The 20,010-nt window shown below is 38.6% G+C and overlaps 1 protein-coding gene across 5 annotated transcripts in view; it reads left to right on the top strand.

Annotated features, from left to right (window-relative positions):
- PTPRD (protein tyrosine phosphatase receptor type D) overlaps nucleotides 1-20,010 on the top strand; it is a 591,083-nt gene that overhangs the window by 451,718 nt on the left and 119,355 nt on the right. For 4 of the 5 annotated variants that reach the window (XM_049896355.1, XM_049896354.1, XM_049896353.1 and 1 more), the window contains one exon: nucleotides 11,373-11,470. In XM_049896355.1, the coding sequence (XP_049752312.1) occupies nucleotides 11,373-11,470 (98 nt within the window). Of the gene's footprint in view, nucleotides 1-10,829; nucleotides 10,872-11,372; nucleotides 11,471-20,010 lie in introns of all 5 variants that reach the window. The other variant, XM_049896356.1, reaches the window with a different exon arrangement.

Here is a 20,010-nt window from a genome sequence, read left to right as displayed (position 1 = left end):
AAACAATCCACATAAACTTGATTTGTTGACATAATCTATTTGCTTCCCAAGCTCTATTCTGTGGCCTGCTGTCCAGAAAATTTGACCAGTTTACAAAGGAAGTAGACTCAGCTGTTAATGTGAAATTCATAGAAACATCACCATTAGCTTTAGCCAGTATAGATTCCAGCCAGTGGCTATGAATTGCCTTAATTCCTTGTCAGTAACTGAGAGCAAAAGGTGGAATTGTTAAATATAGACAACCCCCCAGTTATGAATGAGATTTGTTCCTAAGTGTATCTTTAAGAATTTATAGATAAGTCAGAACAAGTGCATACATTTATTATTTAGCCTTACTTTAGTGTGAGAAAGGGAGCCCTGGTGGTACAGTGGTTAAGCACTCAGCTGCTAACCAAAAGGCTGGCAGTTTGAATCCACTAGCCGTTTGTTCCATGGGAGGAAGATGTGGCAGTCCACTTCGATAAAGAATTACAACCTTGGAAACTCTACGAGGCAGTTCTACTCTGTCCCGTAGGGTCTCTGTGAGTCAGGATTGCCTCGACGACAATGGGTTTGTTTTTTTTTTCTTTTTGGTTTAGTGCAAGAAAAAGACTTGAAGCCTTTTCATTGACATAAAAGCTGCACCTGCAGCAAGTGAAGGTGGTTGTGATGACAAATTTGTTGTGAGTAGAGGTGGGTCCAGTCTTTTCAAAGTGAGGGCAGATTTACATAATATTAAAGAGCAGCAGGTAAGAGTTATTCCTTAGTTAGGTGTCATAACCTGGGATTTACTGTAACCTCTTTGTGCCTTTTCCTCTTGTTCACAAATAACCAAGAATTTTCTTGACTGATGAGATAAACTGATCCTTTACTAGGTGTTGCACAGCAGGTAATATGACTCTACTTAATTTTTGGATTTTAATTCCCTCTCATTTCACATATCTGAAATTTACTTTTATATGCTCCATGCCTATGAATGTATAATCCTTTATCTTCAAACATAATAACTTTTGAGCATATTTATTAATTGTATGCAAAAGTAAGTAATAATCTGAGTCATCACTTTAAAAAAAGGACTTTCTGTGAAATAAGAAACCTGTGATATATGTAACCAGTCCCTAGCACAGAACTTGTTCATGAAGGCAAATTGATTTCCACTTCTGATGGATCCATTGAGGATGGTAAAATGGCAAACAAGCAATCCTATTTGAAATTCGGGAGGCAAGGTAGAGAAAGCACACTGCTAAGTTCACAGATTCTATAAATTCTGCCTCCCTCAAAAAAGATCATCTTGTGAATGAAATACCTATTTTACATTTTAAGTTATTTATTCTTGTTGAAGCCTACTTAAGGAGTCAGCCCCACCCCGCCAATGCTGCCTCACATTCAAAAGGTATTTGAAATACACAATACAGACTTTATATAAATACAGTATTCTCACAGCTTCAGTATTGTAAAGAACTTAACTTTTATCTGTGGTACCACAGACAAACCTATTTCTGGGTGAGAAAAAGTTCAGATCTCTGTCCACTCTTACTCAGCTAAGACACAGAGGGAAGACACAGAAACCTGGTGATTTCAGTGTGACCATCTCTGTGAGGTTGGGTGGGGGCTGGGAAGGAACGTTGTTTTTGCCCACGTTCAAAGTCTTGGATGAGACTATTGGTGGACAATGTGTTCAGCCATCTGAACAGGTTGGGGAAGGCTCATACTTTAATAGGTGAAAGCAGGCATCTGTGCTGGGAGGTGTTCTCCATGAATACTGTATATCTGTCTTAGTGAGGTTCTGACAGCAAACCTGAACCACCTAGTCTCTTAATAGAATAGAGGTTTACAACCATAAGTCATCAAATTACTGATGTATGGGATCAGTCAGAACTAATGTGAAATATGCCATCTTAATTTACTAGAGTTATTAATTGCTGAGCAAGTTTTACAAGTCGTTAAGATCTGTGGAAGAAGGGATTAAAATAAATATTGACTTATGAAAGATTCTTTTAAAAGAAACCTCTGTTAAGCTTTATACATCTTTGTGGACGGCAGAAACATGGATGGATAGATGGGTTGGTTGGAGGGAAGGAAGGAAAAAAGATAGATATACATATACATAAAATTTACTTTTTTAACATTTAACTGTATAAGAATAAACTTTTTCCCAAGGCAGTATATTTGATTTTATCTCCCTTTTAACAGTTGATGGTATTGATGGCATTCTGTTCTTAGATACCACAGAATGTACTGAATCACCCATTTAATGATGAAGGCTAAGTTATTTGCCATGTGTTGCAATTGCAAATAATGCTTTAGTGAACAGTACTGACCCTAGAACTTCTCACATCCGTGATACTATTTCTGAATGTTAGGTACCTGGGAATATGGTTGCAGGGCCCTAGGGTAGGTGTCTTAGTCATCTTGTGATGCTATAACAGAAATACCACAAGTGGATGACTTTAACAAAGAGAAGTTTATTCCCTCACAGTAAAGTAGGCTAAAAGTCCAAATTCAGGGCGTCAGCTTCAGGGGAAGCTTTTTTCTCGCTGTCAGCCTTCTCATCAGTCTTCCCCTGGATTAGCCTCTTCTCCATGCAGTGACCCCAGGTCCAAAGGACAGGCTCTGCTCCCAGCACTGCTGTCTTGGTGGTATGAGCTCCCCCTGTCTCTCTGCTCACTTCTGTCTTTTATATCTCAAGAGGTTGCCTCAAGACACAATCCAATCTTATAGACTGAGTCCTGCCTCGCTAAGGCAACTGCCACCCATCCTCCGTCATTAACATCATAGAGGCAGGATTTACGACATATAGGAAAGTCACACAATACCAGGAATCATGGCCCAGCCAAATTGATGCACATATTTTAGGGGGACATAATTCAACCCATGACAGTAGGCATATTTACCATTTTGATAGAGATTGCCACTTCCAGATTTGTTGAAATATCATAAAAAGCCTTTCCTTATACTATAAACCTCCGGCCCATAGTCTCCAAAACTAGACAGAATAACTAAGATAAATATAAAATTGTCAAAAGATGGTGATGTATAAGGAAAAAAAAAAAGTTACTGAAATGTGTTCATATTTTATTTCTAATTTTGTCCAATAAAACAAATTTAGAAGTTCGGCATCTTAGAGAAATAAATTTTCCTTCTAAAAAAGATTTTCTAGAACATGTAATTAACAGTATCATATGGTCACTACCTTTCACTGTACTTGCAAACCTTCTTCTCCCAGTATCTTCTGTCCCTGCTCAAATGTATCACCTCCCCCCACCCAAAAAAGAAAAAAAAAACCTTTCAAAACAAAACTATTATGCTTATACTTGCACCTTTTAGGAAAAGAGAGATTTTAAAAATTGATGATCAGATGTTTCACCATGAGGACCTCGCTTTCATTCTGTGGATGACCTTAATATGTTTTACCCTAAAGCATACATGGATGGTAGGTGATTGATGGTCTGTGAAAAACAAATACTAACTTGTAAAAAGTGAACGTATCAGAAATCGCAGTTTCAGCAGCTGAAATGTCTTCTCAGCATCTGAATGGGCTTTGAAAGCTCTTAGGGCATCTCTTCAGATCCATCAGTACTATTAATTGGATTGATGCTTACAAGATCCATTTTTATGTAAACTTTCTTTTTATCTTGATAACTCATTTTGGATTGTAAGAAACTTGGGCACATAACCTGGGTTGAAAACACCAGATAGGATCTTTGCATTTTTTATTTTGAAAGCCCCGATTCATTGAATCTAAATGATATATTTACTATATAAAGGAACATGGTTTGTTCAAATTCTGCATTTTGAGAAATACTACATGAATGAATTTGAATTATGCCAGTCCAGTGTTTACCTGAAAAAGCAGCACTTAATGATGACCCTGAAGGCAGTGGTGGTTCAGTGGTAGAATTCTTGCCTTGCATGCAGGAGACTCGGGTTTGATTCCTAGCCAGTGCAGTTACCAACCGTCTGTCACCAGAGGTTTGTGTGTTTCCATAATGCTGAACAGGTTTCAGTGGAGCTTCCAGACTAAGACAAACTAAGAGAAAAGGTCTGGCAGCCTGCTTCCAAAACATCATCCAGTGAGAACCCTATGGATTACAGCAGTTCAATCCCATTGTGCGTGGCATGGGGTCCACATGAGTCAGGGGCCAAATCATGGTAGTTAACAACAACAACAATGATCCCAGTCATGGAGTAAGTCAGTTACTATTATTGTTTTACCAAGGAGGGATTGTTATTGTTGTTAGGTGCCTTCACATCAGTTCTGACTCATGGCAACCCTATAAGATAGAGTAGAACCGCCCCATAGGGTTTCCAAGGAGCGGCTGGTAGATTTGAACTTCTGACCTTTATGGTTAGCAACTGAGCTCTTAACCACTGTGCCACCAGGGCTCTGAGAAGGAAAGAATTGTTCTTTACAAATCAGTGTTCTCTTTTATCTTTAATTCATCACTGGTTTGAGTGACAAATTGTAAACATAGCCAAGTATTTGTATTTTATTCGGGGTATTCTAAATGGAGCATAAATTATGTTAAATTCTAACATATTTAATAAAGTTTCTCAGTATGACTTAAAGTACACCTTCGACAAGTCTGTAGTCATTGATGAAGAAATTTCTTACTTTCCATGACCACGAGCTGTTCTTCAGCCTGTGTCACAAATTATTAGAAAGGAAAACCATGACGAGAATAAAACTGAATTATTACACACACACAGATGTAGTAGCAGAAAAGCCTTTTAAAAGATGTTCCACCGCTATTAATGACCTGAAAACCTCTATTTAGCAAAGAGCTGTTGTGTTGTAAAAAACTGGCCTGTTATGTTAGCACTTCATTGTTGTTGTTAGGTGCTGTCTAGTCAGTTCCAACTCATAGCGACCCTATGCACAACAGAACGAAACACTGCCCAGCCATGGCCATCCTTACAATCGTTGTTGTGTTCGAGCTCATTTCATGCAAGATTTAAAAAAATGTACTTAAAAAGCCAAATATTTGAGGAGGGATCACAGCAGAGGGTCTCGGACAGAGCTGAAGAAAAATGTAGAACAAAATTCTAAATTATACACACACAAAAAAAAAACAAGACCAGACTTACTGGTCTGACAGATACTGGAGAAACCCCAAGAATATGGCCCCTAGACACCCTCATAGTTCAGTATTAAAATCACTCCTGAGGTTTACCCTTCAACCAAAGATTGGAGAAGCCCATAAAACAAAAAGAGACTAAATGGGCACACCAGCCCAGGGACAAGGACAAGAAGGCAGGAGAGGACAGGAAAAGTGGTAATGGGGAGCCCAAGGTCAAGAAGGTAAGAGTGTTGACATGTCATAGGATTGGCAACCAGTGTCACAAAACAATATGCGTATTAATTGTTTAATGAAACACTTATTCTGTAAACCTTTATCAAAAGTAAAATAAAAAAAATTTTTTAAGTAAAAGAAAATAAATATTGTACCCACCATATGTAATAATAATAAAAAAAGGTATTTGATTAACAAACATTTTCCTGTGGATAATAAAATCATTTAAAACATACTGTTAATAAGGTTACTGACTTAGTATGACAGAATGTTTGAAAGGAAAACACCGTAAATTAGTTGTCTTTTTTTTTTTAATCTTCTGCCAAATAACACTGAGGTCTTTAATATTTTAAATTGGTATCTTTAGTTCATGTTTTCATGAAAACTCACAATGTTTTGGAAAGAAGTAACTGGAAAGCACAGTCATATATTTGTGTGTCCTTCAGTTCTTCCCCACAACCAGCACAGACATACCTTCTACTGAAGCTATAACATTTTTAACACGTTTTCTGAGGATGCTTGATGGTCTCTGTGTTACTGTGGAGAGCACAGGTAGACTTAAAAGTCCCATCTTTATATCCATGTCACCACTCTTCCAGGGCTGTTCCATGGTTTGAGAGACAGCATGGGATAATTAGGCACACGCTAAATGGAGAGGGTCAAGGTATGAGATCAGATCCCCTATGTCGCCACCATTTTGCTGACTCCGAAGGCTTTGACCAAGTCATTTAGTCCTGTTGAGCATCGTTTTCCTAACTGGTACAATTAGAAGAGCTGGAATGAGTGTAGAGTGGATGGACACACAGGGGGTTGAACTATGTGAGGCACCAGTGTGAAGCTCAGTGTCTACCCTTTGCCTTGTGGATACAGGCACCCAGTAGATCGCTCTCAACGTTCTTTGATTTAATTCACAAGAAAGACAGAAGATTTTGTTTTTTTAAAACAGTAGTCACAAGCTGGTGGGCCAAAGGTGGCCTGTAAGTTTTTTTGCTTGATAGCCACTGAGTTTCAGCAAAATCTGAGTCAATGTTGAAAACTGAGGAGACATCATATAAAAATCTAGATTTTTAGTTGCTATAGAAAGAAAACCCTGGTTGCATAGTGGTTAAGTGCTATGGCTGCTAACCAAAAGGTAGGCAATTTGAATCCGCCGGGCACTCCTTGGAAACTGTGGGGCAGTTCTACTCTGTCCTATAGGGCCATTGAGTTGGAGTCGACTCAACAGCATTGGGTTTGGTTTTTGTTTTTGTTTTTTTTATTATTACTGAAAGCCTAAAAAGTCTAACCCCATTGGCTCTACATTCTTATTTGGCAACCATCTACTGGAGCTGAGTAGCTTTGTCCTCCTCAGAAGTTCTCCATAACCCAGAAGTGACCCTGACATTCAGGCAGAGTGTTAGTTGCTATTCGTCTCGCACTTAGTGTTATTTTTCTTATAGTAGAGAAATATTTCTATTCCCTAAACCTCATCACAAGTGGAGATATGAAAGGGCAGCCCCAGAGGCTGTTTATTTCAAGGAATTGGGGATGAGTACATTTCTTTGTGAATGCGTTTACCATACGGTATCGGGCCATCTTCAGTCTTACTCATCTGACCTCGTCAGGCATTGGAGACTTTGCCCCCTGCTTTAGAATTTCCTAATTGCCATTCTGGAAATAAGTATAGTAGAAAGACCCTAAACCTGCTTGTTAAGATTTTGTTATTCACTAAGTGGGCCAAGGTATACAAGTCATTTGACTTTTGACTTCGGAGTCTTCTTGTATAAAATGAAAATGATGGACTTAATCATAGGGTCGCTATAAGTCAGAATTGACCCAACGGCAGTGGGTTTGGTTTGGTTTAGGATACCTCTCAGCTTAAAATGCCATGATTTAAAAGTTACACTTCTTGTAAGGAAGCCATAGTGACATTGCTATCACAAATATGTACCCTATTAAAAGTACCATCATGTTTTTTTTTTCTTCCAAACTGACGCATCAGTCATTTTTCGTGTTGATACCGTACATTGTGAATATCATGGCTCCAAAACGAAAACTCAGCCCAGATTCAGTACGTGCCTTTGAAATGCATTTATGTTATGCATTTGTAGCTTTGAGGTGATGAGGATGACGGGGCGAGTCCTCATCAGTTGTAAACTGTGCTTCAAGTTCTCTGCTGCTAATAATGACTAAAGTACTAAAGCTTGCTACTGGGAAGTCAGAGGGGACTCACAGGTGTCTGCAGGGACATGGCTGATCTCGTTCTTATAAATCCTGATATGATTTTTTAATGGAAAAAAATAAATGAAGTTATAGGCACCCAACAATGAATTCCCGTAGGCACTGTCTTAGTTCCATAGTGCAGCCATAACAAAAAAATGCCACAAATCAGTGGCTTTAGAGAAAAGAAATGTATTGTTTCAAAGCACAGTTTTGGAGCTAGAAGTCCAAATCAAGGCATTGGCTCTGTGGGAGGGTCACCCCTTGTTGGTAGCCCTGGGCATTCCTTGCTTCATTGACAGTTCCTCACATGGTCCCTTCCCCCTGTGTGTGTGTGTCTGTCTATTCTGCTCCTTTTTATAAAACACCACTGAAAAGCGATTAGGGTTAGCACCCACCCTACTCCCTATGTTGCCTCATTAGCACAACAAAAAGCCCTATTTGCAAACAGGATCATATTAAAATTAACAAGTATGTATTTAAGACTTCAACATAACTTTTTGGGGACAATAGTCAATCCATACAGGCACTGAGAACATCGCTGTGGAGCTTTAAAAGTACCGATGCCAGGCTTTCACACCCAGAGTTTCTAAATTAATTGTTCTGGTGTGAATCCTGGAAAGAAGGAATTTTAAAAGCTCATCAGATGATCCTTTATGTGAAAATGAAGATGTCTACTGATGTCTACTGGTCTACTCCAAATTGATGGTAACAGTCAAAACCAACCTTGGTTGGTGCACTGTGGCTAACAGCCAGGTTAGCAGCCAAAAGACTGAAAAGATACTACATTGAGGTGAACTTCATAGTTTTCTTTGTGTCTGTTTTTCATTAAGAATGTAGTATAACTTCATTATATCAGATCAATTTTTTTCGATATTGGGGAAGCACCTAAGAGTATTTTGATCTTTGATAACTACTTATATGAACTAAAGACCTTCATGTTAGAGGATTTTCATCTCAGGTTATCTTTAGCATAATTTTTATGTTAATGTCTATCCTTCAAATATATAACGTGAGAATATATTGTACTTTTTGCTTAGCTAAAGAATATAATATTAGACTTAAATAATCCTAAAAGTAGATAATTCATCTGTATCGTAGTTTTCTATTTTGCAAAAAATAAAAGCTTCCAGCCCTCAAGGAAAAGGTACAATAACTTTTGGAACTCTTACATGTGAATCAAGTCCAATGATACCCTTCTTTGTTGTTCCATATGTTCAGAAATCCTATATGTGCTTGAAGTGAAAGAAGTATAAAGAAGGAAGTGACTCCCGAATATATCTGACTCTACCCTATTATTTTCCAGATAAAGAAATTTTAGTCTTTGATAGCAGAAGTGATTTGTCCATATCAGTAAATGATAGAATCAGAGGTAGAACTCATATCCAATATGTTCCTGCTGTGACAATGGATTTCGACAAGTTCTCCTCCCTTTGTATGAAATATCCATTCTGCCATTTTTATTTGTCCTAGAACTTTTGTGCCAATATGGTCCATATTGTCAAGTCCTCAGTAACGATGCTTTGATGCCATGGTATCTTTCTGTGCAATACATATATGTTCTGATTTAGAATGTAATGAATCACTGCAGGTTTGCTTGGATTTCTCTGTAATTCGCTTTCCAAGTAATACTTCCAGACCATGTGCCAGTGCATGCAAAAGTGAATATTTTGATCGCATCTTTGGTTGATTATTATGGTCTTCTACTGCTGTTTTACTAATACTTTTCCCATCTCCAACTGGCTTTACTTTTTGCAGCTTTGAGCAGTAATTCAGTCCCCTACGCCTCCCTGATTGGCTCTGTGTCCTCCCTCTCTAGCCAAACCACCACTCAGTCCATATATGATAATAACTCTCTCCCACGATTCGCTCGAAAAGGTCTAAACATCTTTGTCTGTATTATTTTCTCTGTTAAAGCACTGTAATGAATGTCCACATCAGTCCCTTTCCATTCCTCCATAAGTCTAGAGTCTCTTGTGCCTTTGCGTTTCTTTTTACTGGGGGTGCCTCATCTGGATAAGATCACTTTATCAGATTGCTGTCACCCACCCACTCCTTCCACAGAATGTAAATTAGTTCAATTCTGCCATCTACGTGGAAAAGTTCCAGAAATGGGCTCCAAATTTTTTTTTTCCGAATGCATAATTATATCAGCCACAAAGAGCTTCTACCACCAAGCCCACTCATTTTTTACTGGATCTTCCATTAAGATTTTATCTGACTGGAAGCAGACCTTCATAGCTATGAAGACTAAAACATCACAGTTCACAGCACTGCGCTAAAGCGATAATCTGGGAGAAGCAAAGTGGTTTTCTACTTTACTTTCCAGGACCATGGATAATTTGGCATTTGAGATAGAGGAAATTGCTGGGTGACTTTTAATAATGGCACAATATCTAAAATGCCCATAAAGTAAGCCCGTGGTCCTGTTGACTTAATAGCGACTCCACAGCCTAACACCCTCCAAAGAGTCACAGGAACAAAGGAACGTCAACATAGCTTCCAGTTTGAGCCCCTCCCTCATTCTTTCCTTTTTCTCTTCTTTACATCAAAGGCTTCTGTGGGGGCTTGCTAGTTCTAGCCAGCTGGACTTTGTGTCTGCAAAACATGAGTCAGCAATGCTCTCTCATGGAACTCTTGCAAAATTAATAAAAAATAATAAATAGTAAAAAGAAATAAAGTGCAAATCACATGAAAAGTAAGAAAAGATTAGAAAGACACAGGAGTCACCAAAATTGAACTGTGGATTATTTTTGACAGAACCTGTGAAGCTGTTGTGTCTTCAGCTGGAGAACTGAACTAAGATGCACCCCGCTAACCCCCACACCCTGTCACTACTTTCTTTTTCCACCCCTTTCCCTCCACCTCCTTTCACCACATGCGCATTCTCCTGCATTCATTTCCCATTTGTGGACAAAGATGTTTACACCTGAAGTAGATTGTAGGTTTGCTGGGGGTTGAATAATGGGGACGTGAGGCAAAACACCACCAAGTTGTTTGTGTGGCCATTTCTCAATGTCCAGAAGAAGGCCACAACCCCAACCTCTACAATCTGCTACTAGTGGAAACATTTTTGAAACTCAGTTTGGTGTCTGGTTTTTGTCGTCGGTGATGATTGTTGATGAGCTGTGATGCATGTTCCTCTTTGTGTCCATAGTTGCATGTGAGTGTTGGTCACCTTCAGGTCTCGTGAAATATTAAAGAGATCTTAGTCTAGTCACAATGTGTAGTGAATCCTGTAAGACCTTGCAGTGTTTTTATTAGCCCTTCAAAAAAGTCCATCAGGCTACCATTTTTTTTTTTTTTTTAATAAATTTGTTCTGTTTTATTTTATTTACACCACCATTTCCTTTGCAGGTTCAGATGATTCCGGTTACCGTGGTAACCTTCATTCTTCAAGTTAGTTTCCCTTGATCATGCATAAGTCACTTTATGTTTCCTATCAAGCTACTACTCTTTCCCTTTTAGGCCTTTCTCAATGTCTGTTTTCTGAGTTCACTTTACACCATTTAATTCCACACAATTTCCATTTCACACAGAGCAGGGGAAGGAGTTTGAAATGACACAACAGTCATTACTCAAAGCAGAAGTTGACATCAAGCCTTGACAGCCTCCTCCACTAGCTAACCTCAGTGATTCCTAGCACAATAATGCTTTCTCCGACACTAGGAGTGTTAGTTTGGGGATTATGCTTGGTGACTTTTCATTTGGCTACAAACCCATCCTTCCAGAGCATGCACTGCTTTGAGTAACCAAACTATCTGCCTGCTTCCTCACATTAAACATCTTTACTACTCATACGTTTTCAGGCCATTTCTAACTATTGTGTTCTCTATATTTTGGAAGAGTTAACATTGTTTTCATGTGTTTTCAAATGTGTCCGTTCTTTCCTGTTCATAGGTATGGCTAGCCACCCTCCAATACCTGTCTTGGAACTTGCAGATCACATTGAAAGGTTGAAAGCGAATGACAACTTGAAGTTTTCCCAGGAATATGAGGTAATTCAGTGTGCTTATTCTTTTTTTTTTTTTTAATTGTACTTTAGATGAACATTTATAGGGCAAATTAGTTTCTCATTAAACCATTAATATGCATATTGTTTTGTGAAATTGGTGGCCAACCCCATGACGTGTCAACACTCTCCCCTTCAAGACCTCGGGTTCCCCACCACCAGCTTTCCTGTTCCCTCCTGCCTTCTAGTCCTTGCCCCTGGACTGGTGTGTCCAGTTAGTCTCTTTTTGTTTTGTGGGCCTGTCTAACCTTTGGCTGAAGGGTGAACCTCAGGAGTGACTTCAGTACTGAGTTAAAAGGTATTGGGGGGCCATATTCTCGGGGTTTCTCCAGTCTCTGTCAGACCAGTAAGTCTGGTCTTTTTTTGTGATTGATGTGCTATTCTTGATGGTAATTTCAAGAGTTGCCCTCTCCTTTTTGACCATTCTTGAAGATTAACTTAATCAGTCCTTTTTTCTTTAAACATGACCCAGAATTGGGTATAAAAAATTATGCTGAATAGTCAACTTAAAAGTGTCTGTTCAATAAATATAGTACTTACAGTTTTAAGAGTTGTTGAATATTCTACATTTTCTCAATGTTATTTAATGAGGTCGATTTATTTTTTGTGGTTTTAAGTTTAAGAATATGCTGACTTTATAACCTTCGTAGTATACCAAATTGGTGCCACATGTACTGGTTCACAGGTGAGAATCTTCATTGTAAAAAGAGAGATCTCAGAGATACTCTGTCCTATAGGGTCACTATGAGTCAGAATCAACCTGATGGCAACAGGTTTGGGTATTTTTGTTTTTAAAGTATTCCAAGAAAGTTCCCTGTTTTTGGAGGAATGGTGAACTCAACTGTATCTTAAAATACAAGAATCCTTAAGGAGGATCTATGTAAACTCTTAATGATGGTGATTAATAAGTCTGTGTGTGTGTGTGTGTGTGTGTGTGTGTGTGTGTATTTTGATATTGTGGCATTTATGAAGCAGAAAGTTGTAAGACCGGATATTTTTGGTATTCTCTAGCAACAGGGATCCATAGTGAAGCCAATTCATGAATTTTCAATGACCAGATCTTTATTATTCTTGTAATCCAGTTTAATTTAGCATAAGATTAAAATGTACATCTGAAATCTTACAGGTTTATCAAACAATAAAAGCTGTAGGGCGCCTCAACCCAAATTCTACTGTAAAGGGCTTCTGTTGGTTTATTTAATGGGACTCTTAAAACCCATTGTTTGACCTCTCTGATGTACCAGCTTTAAGAAGGGGAGGTTGGACTAGATGACCTCAGTCCCAACCAGTTGTAACATCTGCCTTGTAAAGTTCTTTAATAATGACTAAGGGGAACCCCAAGTTCAAGTGTTCAGAGGGGTGACACATATAGGAAGCTCCATATAAGATAATATGGAGCTGTGGGGCCCTTGGCAATTTGTATGTCTGGATGACCTTCTGAAAATCTTCAAATATTCACATTTAGATTATTGTAAATTACTATGGCGATGAAACAAATCAAATCTGTGGCCCTGTGCACACCCACCCTTAGGAGCTAGACAGACAGCCTTTTATCGAATTGGCATGTTCCAATGCCTTTGTCAGATATGTGATAGAACACAAAAGAGGCTTCGCTCCTGTATTCTCTTATTGGTTAAGTTATGTTTTCCTTTATTCTCTTTCAAACATTCACAAGAACATTTTCAAGTTTGTGAAGTTCACATTGGATTGGGAATTGGCTTCTTTTCTTATTTTTTCACTGTTCTTCCTCTTGATCTTAATAAACCAAACCAAACCTGTATGACTGCCCCATAGGATTTCCAAGGAGTGGCTGGTGGATTTGAACTACCGACCTTTTGGGTAGGAGCCAAACTCTTAACCACTGTCCCACCAGGGCCCCTTTGATCTTAATGGCTCTTCCTAAATTATGTAGTATCTTTTAAAATAGTTTCTGTAGTTTCTGGTTTGAGGCTTGAGGTTGCAGGTTGAATTTTAGAAGAGACAATAAGGCATACGATGAATGCCACCTGGGGCATCATCAACTACTCTTAGTTTAAGTGTCACTTTTTACCAACTGGATCCTTGGTGGTGCAGTGATTAAGAGCCAAATCTGTTAACCAAGAGGTTGGCAGTTTGAATCCACCAGCCGCTCCTTGGAAACCCTATGGGACAGTTCTACTCTGTCCTGTAGGGTCGCTATGAGTCGGAATGGACTGGACAGCAACGGGTTTGGGTTTTTTTTTTGTTTTGTTTTCACCGACCAGATAGGTTTCGCTTTCCCAGCCTGCTTTTTGTTACTAGTATTGTCACAATTCTTATTATTATTTGTTATGTGATATTTTCTTCATTGCCTTGCTAGTAAACCTTTAATTCACTCTCCAGTAGTATAACTTTGAACCATATTTGCATCACTCAAACAGTCACTGAATGAAGAAATCTCAGTTGTATATAATAAATGGCCTACTTAAAATATGAAATTTCTCAAGAAATGCTACATGAAAATACTCTAATGATATTCATTTAGCCATTAGATCAGAAGCACTTCTTGAAAGTAGTCATGAATGGCATGCTGGTGAGGCTTGCGTTAAAAACTCCCCCAGTAGCCGTTGACATGATAACCCACACTGACTCTTAATCATTTATCATGGCCATCATCTGTGATTAAAGCCCCCTAGGCATGAATTGACTCTACTGTGCCTTAAAAGCCGTGAAGGAGATATTTAAGTATTGTATTCATCTGTGATAACAAGATTAAGGCCTCTACTTAATATTCTAGGCCACAAAGCAGCCCTTTGAAGATTTTCAGTTTCTAGTTACTACCTTCCATATCCAGAGAAAGTCCTGGCAATCTACCTCCAAAAGCTCAACTATTAAAAATTGTGTGGAGGGCCCTGAAATAATGTTAATGGGGGTGGAATGATTGGGAAAAGGATAGCTAGCCATCGTGGTTACACAATACGATGAATGTAATCAATGTCGCTGATTTATACATGTAAGAATTGTTGAATTGGCAAATATTTTAGTTGTGTATATTTTTACCATAATAAAAAAAGGAAACCCTATGAAGCATAGTTCTACTCTGATACACATGGGGTTACCAACAGTCAGAATCAAATTGAAGGCAACTAGTTATTTTCATATGAACTGGAATCTATTTTTCTTATTCTTAGCAGAGAAAGTGGAGAAAAGAAGACTTCTATTACTTTCAAACACCTAATTATTTCAACATAATCTCTAAGAATTAATGTTCACTCAGCACAAAGTTTAATTTGTCACTCTGATTCTAAGACTAAAACAGAGGTCAATGACATGAACACTATTTGTGCTGATCCTGAGGTCAGAGTAGGAGGAAATGGGTCTAAATTGTAGCCCAGTGTTATTAGATCATACAAGAGACCTTTACTGTAAAGGAAATTAGACTCAGACATTGGATTCAATGACAACTCAAAAAAGAAAACTGATAAATCAGTGTAACCCTCATCTCTGAAGATCTTTACAACAATTGTAGATGTCCATCAACTGGTGTGAGAAAGCAAAGTCCTACTAAAATTTAAATAGTCAGAATTTGAGGATGGTGTCCAGACTGCAGAGAATAAAAACTCTCCCTGAAAGTTGGTGTGGCTGTCAAAGTCAGTGCATCAGCCTGGGGAATCTTTAGACTAAATCAGAATAACATGTTTGACGTGCTTTTGGTGCATAAACCATCAGTTAACGTTCAGTTGATTCTGATTCATGGTGACCCCATCTGTGTCAGAGTAGAACTGTGCTCTCTAGGGTTTCCAATGGCTGATTTTTCAGAAGTAGATTGCCAGACTTTTCTTCTGAGGTGCCCCCAGGTCTTGCCAAATATAGTGTAAAGATCTCAATCTTTAAAGTGCTTAAGAATCATTTGGAAGTCTGTTTAAATGCATATTTCCAGGCCCACCTCCAGAAATGCTGGTTTGGTAGGTTAACAGTAGTATCCAGGAATCTCCATTTTAAAAATCTACTTCAGGTGACTTTGATGCAGGTGGTCTGAAGTCTTCACCTTGAGAAATATCATTGATTTAGGATAAGGCATTATAGAGCATGCTTCCCTGATCTCCAGCTCACCATTTTCTGAGATGGCGAATAAACCAGTATATTAGATATTCATTCGAACAGTCATCATTATCGGTATCATAATCAAACATAATTTATATTAGATTGTGCTCACTAGAGTTGAGGAATACAAAAAATAGGGTTTCATTTGTTACAGAACCACAGGCTAACAATACCCCCATGCCTCAAGGACTGTCACCTGAAATGAGAAAGTTGAGGAGATTTCCTGAAATTCTGTCTGGCACGCTTTTCTTCTGCTTTTCTCTGAACTGGTTTCATTCTCCCTCCCCCCCGGCCCCCAACCATGCAGACCAGCTTCTTCTGTTTCTCCCACTCACACACAGAAAACATGACTTCTGATCATGATTTTCATCTACAGACAGGCCCCCTAGAGAGCGACAAAATTTTTCTTTCCAGTCAGGTTCTAAATGCCAGTGAGTGAACTTTGAACTTCAAGTGACTCAGTTTGTTGTAGGGGCACTCATTAGGACGTAGATGTAGCAGCCCACCCATATAGATCTGGAGCCATCTTTGGATTGCAGAGGAATGTTACCATGCAAGGGGCTCCTTAGCTGGGAAGACAACCCAATAGTTGTCTGCCACCCTACTATAGAAAATGACTATGCTGAGTGCTGAGATGAATATAGGAGTTATAAGAAATCTATACTTCTAGGAAGTCTAGTTGGCAAAAACAGATACATACATTCAAAAGTAATAACAATAGCAAGAGGAAGGTGACCAAGGACCAAGTCCTGAGTGCTAATGGAATATTACAGGGTGAAGTTCAGAGTGAGATGGACAACTGGGAAAGGTGTTAAGAAAAGGTGGCACTTTGGGTGGTACTAGAAAGAAGTGAAGAGCACTTTGTCAAGGGAAGCATCAAAGGCACAGAGGAGACAGATGGTCTGGTATTTTATACTCCAAGTGTAGGTCTATAGACCAACAGCATTGGAATCACCCAGGAGCTTGTTAGAAATGCAGAATTAGAGACCCTATCCCAGGCCCACCAAATCAGAACTTGCCTTTTGACAAGATCTCCAAGTGATTTGTTTGCATAATAAGTCTATTTGGAGAAAGCACTAGGTAGACCAGTTATGGAAATATTTATCTTTTTTAATGGTAAGAAGTGGGGTGAGATGAAGTTGGACAGGTAAGGAGGTACAAAAATTATAATGCCCTGTCAGTCCCAGACTCAACAGTGCCAAGTGTAGGATGCTCGAATGGTGGAAAGGGCATGGGCCTTGGACCCAGATAAATTTGTAGTTTACCTTGACCACTGTGTGTGGCTATAGCCGTGGACAATTATATAGCTCTATGAGTTTCTCATCTGTAAAATGTGCCTCTATGAGTTTCTCATCTGTAAAATGTGCCTCTATGAGACTTAGGAAATGTGTGTACAAGTATATATATATTTCAGCATAAATATACTATATGTTGTAGGGGGCTCAATAAATGGTAGCTAAAAAAAAAAAAAAATTTTTTTTTAAAAGGTTAGAGTATTTTTATAGAGAAAACCACTGAAAGGTTTTTATATAAGGGTAATTATGCTCATTTATTAATATTCACCAAGCTCCTACCATGCTTGCCCTCAGGTAGCTTACCCTCTCATCGAACAGAAAATAATGTCAATGAAAAGTTAAAATATAATCAATCCTATGATTAAAAAAAAAAAATCCTTCAGGATATGATGGGAATATACAGGATATTTACAAAGCAATTTTCTGTAAAATTAATCTATCATTAATATTTATAATGGGATGAAATAGGAACTAGGGAACAGGAAGAATAGGGGATTATAAAGCAGCTCTCAGTTTAGGAACACATCTGTTCAAGTTACCTACACATACAAATTGCACTGGTAGAAGCATAGATGCTGTAACTTCTGCAGGTTGGTGTAAATGTCATTTGAAATGTGAGGCATGAATGATATGAAAGCAACCTTCTCTGTTGGGTATGTAAATAAGAGCCGCTCTTATTTACATACCCAGTAGGTTCAATTCACTGTTGACTACATGTATGTGCTGAATTTCCATTGACCAGCACTCCCAACAAGTATGCATCCCATGATCACCATCAAGAGGAGCTACAAAGTTAGAGAAGGTCTTAACTAGCTCCCAATTTTGTCCTCAAAATGCAGTTTCCCATAGAAATAATGTCCTAAATCACATACTGTATGTCAGGTACATTATGGATTGTCTACATTTTGTGGGCTAGTTTGATCCCTTTACACATAGTCCTGATAGCAAAATTTCTTCTGAGTTCATAACAACCAACTTAAAAGTTACCTATTGGAACACGGTCCGTTCTTCCGTGGTAGTTAAATAGGACATGAACAGTTCTCAAACACTTACTTTGCAACCACCAACTCTTTTAAAAAATATTAAAACAGCTGTGTAAGAATAGTCTTTTAGTTGTGATTGAAGAGAGGCAAGAAACCCTGTCATTCACAGAAGACCTACCTGAAGGACACCTTTGAACTATTTTCCTTCCATCAAAAAGCACAGCCTCATTGTCTCTGCTGCCTTCTTGGAGTCCCTAGGTAGTGCAAACGGTTAAGCCCTGAACTATTAGCCTAAAGTTGGAGGTTCAAACCTACCCAGAGGTGCCAAGAAAGAAAGGTTACAGCTTTGAGAACCATATGGAGCAGTTCTACTCTGCACACATGGGGTTGCTGTGGGTCAGAATCAAGTCATGGACAACTATCGACAAAATGGAAACGGATTGTCTTGGATCGCAAAGCTCATGAGCCTTCCACCATTTAGCATCCAAATGTGCTCGAGTGCCTTCCAGTGTTCTTGTCAGCACTGTCCCATCTCCTGTTTGTACAGACGACCATGAGCCTCTTATTTGAAACACTCTGGTTGTAGGTGTCCTGTCTGTTTTAATAACACCTTAATCTAAAAAAAAAAAAAAAAAAAAAATTTTTTTTTTTTAATCTAATAAGCAAAACCTTCACAGCACTCCAGTCAGACGGTCAAGGAAAATATATCTGATTTCCTTGGTGAATAATGAAACGCATCAAGACATAGTACAGAAACATGTAGAGACATGAAAGACCATTGCCTGGATCCTATTTTTAAATGTTTAGGGTTGGAATAAACCTCCTCGAAGTCATGAAAATGCTCTCAGTTTCAAGGTGAGAAATCTGAGATTGAGAATGGAGTGACTTGCCCAAAGACACACCCCTAATACATGGCAGAACTGTAACACAAATCCGTGTCTTCTTGCTCTTCTTCAGTTCCCTTAACTTACCTGCTCTAAAGTCCTAAATCTTGTTTGTTTCTTACTATGCCTCAGATTATAGAGTCCAAAAACCTAAGGCTTGAACTACCTCAAAATATTTATACAGGAGGTTGCTGTGAAAATGTCATAGCTACCAATTTGCATTGTGTGACCATGCCTGGGAAAACCCAGTGGTTTTCCTGTGACACGCTAAGGATGCATTTCTTTTCTCCATAGACAGTTTCTCCATTCCCAGTGGTAAACATCGTATCTCTCCGTAGAAAAGACAAGAACTGTCTGTCATCAATGCAATGACCACAAAAGAAAACATTTCTATTTTCCCCAAGAAAATGCTTTTGGTGTATTTGGCCACGTGTACAGAGTGCATTCACAGGCATAAAGCCATCATTAGTAAACATTCTGGAAACTTCTAAGCCTTTATAATGCTGAACCACCTGCCATATCTACTTTCAATTAGTTTATAATTATGTGTAAATGCGTGAGGGCAGGCACGCATTAGGGCGTTATTCAGACACAAACAAGAAGCTATAAAACTAAATGAAATTTTTCAAAATTTTTTCGACAGCTTTGAATGCATTGTATTTTTTGTGGAGGTGATTCCCTATCTTCCTTAAGGAAGAAGGTGCTAGATGACAAAGATCTATTGTTATATCTTATGGAAAGTTCAAGAGTGGAATAGGGCTAGGAAAACCCCTCCATTTCAGTTTGTTTGTTTGTTTTGACACATGAACCACAAGAGATAAAGTTTTTGTTTTTTTGTTTTTTATAATTTGGTTCAGATTACAGTGATTTGTGTAATAGAATGAAAAAAATGAATGACTTCGTGAAATACAAAATAGTAGTAACATGTTTGTACTGGGCTGGAAAAATCAAGTTGACTTCCTCCAGTGGGAACGAATGGCTCAATTTACTTTTCCAAAGTGGAACCTCAGGGAGTCCCAGGATTGGGAGGAGTGTTGTCTAAGAATTTAGCAGTTTTCCTGCTTCTCAGATTGACTCCAGACCCCTCTGCCTGCCACTCAGGGCTGTCTACTCATTGAGCCAAGAGTGGAAGTATTATGGCAGAGAGACTGTATTTCAGTTTTGTCATCTATACAAAGGAAGCAAAGATAGCACTTAGCTATGAGGTAATTACAAACAAAACGCTTAGCGGGATTCCTTAGACAAGTGCCCAGTAGTCTTAGGTGTCATTGTTGGTTGCCTTCAGGTCAGCACTGACTCATG

Source organism: Elephas maximus, chromosome 9 (assembly GCF_024166365.1).
Source record: "Elephas maximus indicus isolate mEleMax1 chromosome 9, mEleMax1 primary haplotype, whole genome shotgun sequence".
NCBI lineage: Eukaryota > Metazoa > Chordata > Mammalia > Proboscidea > Elephantidae > Elephas > Elephas maximus.
This window is presented reverse-complemented; position numbering and strand designations above follow the sequence as displayed.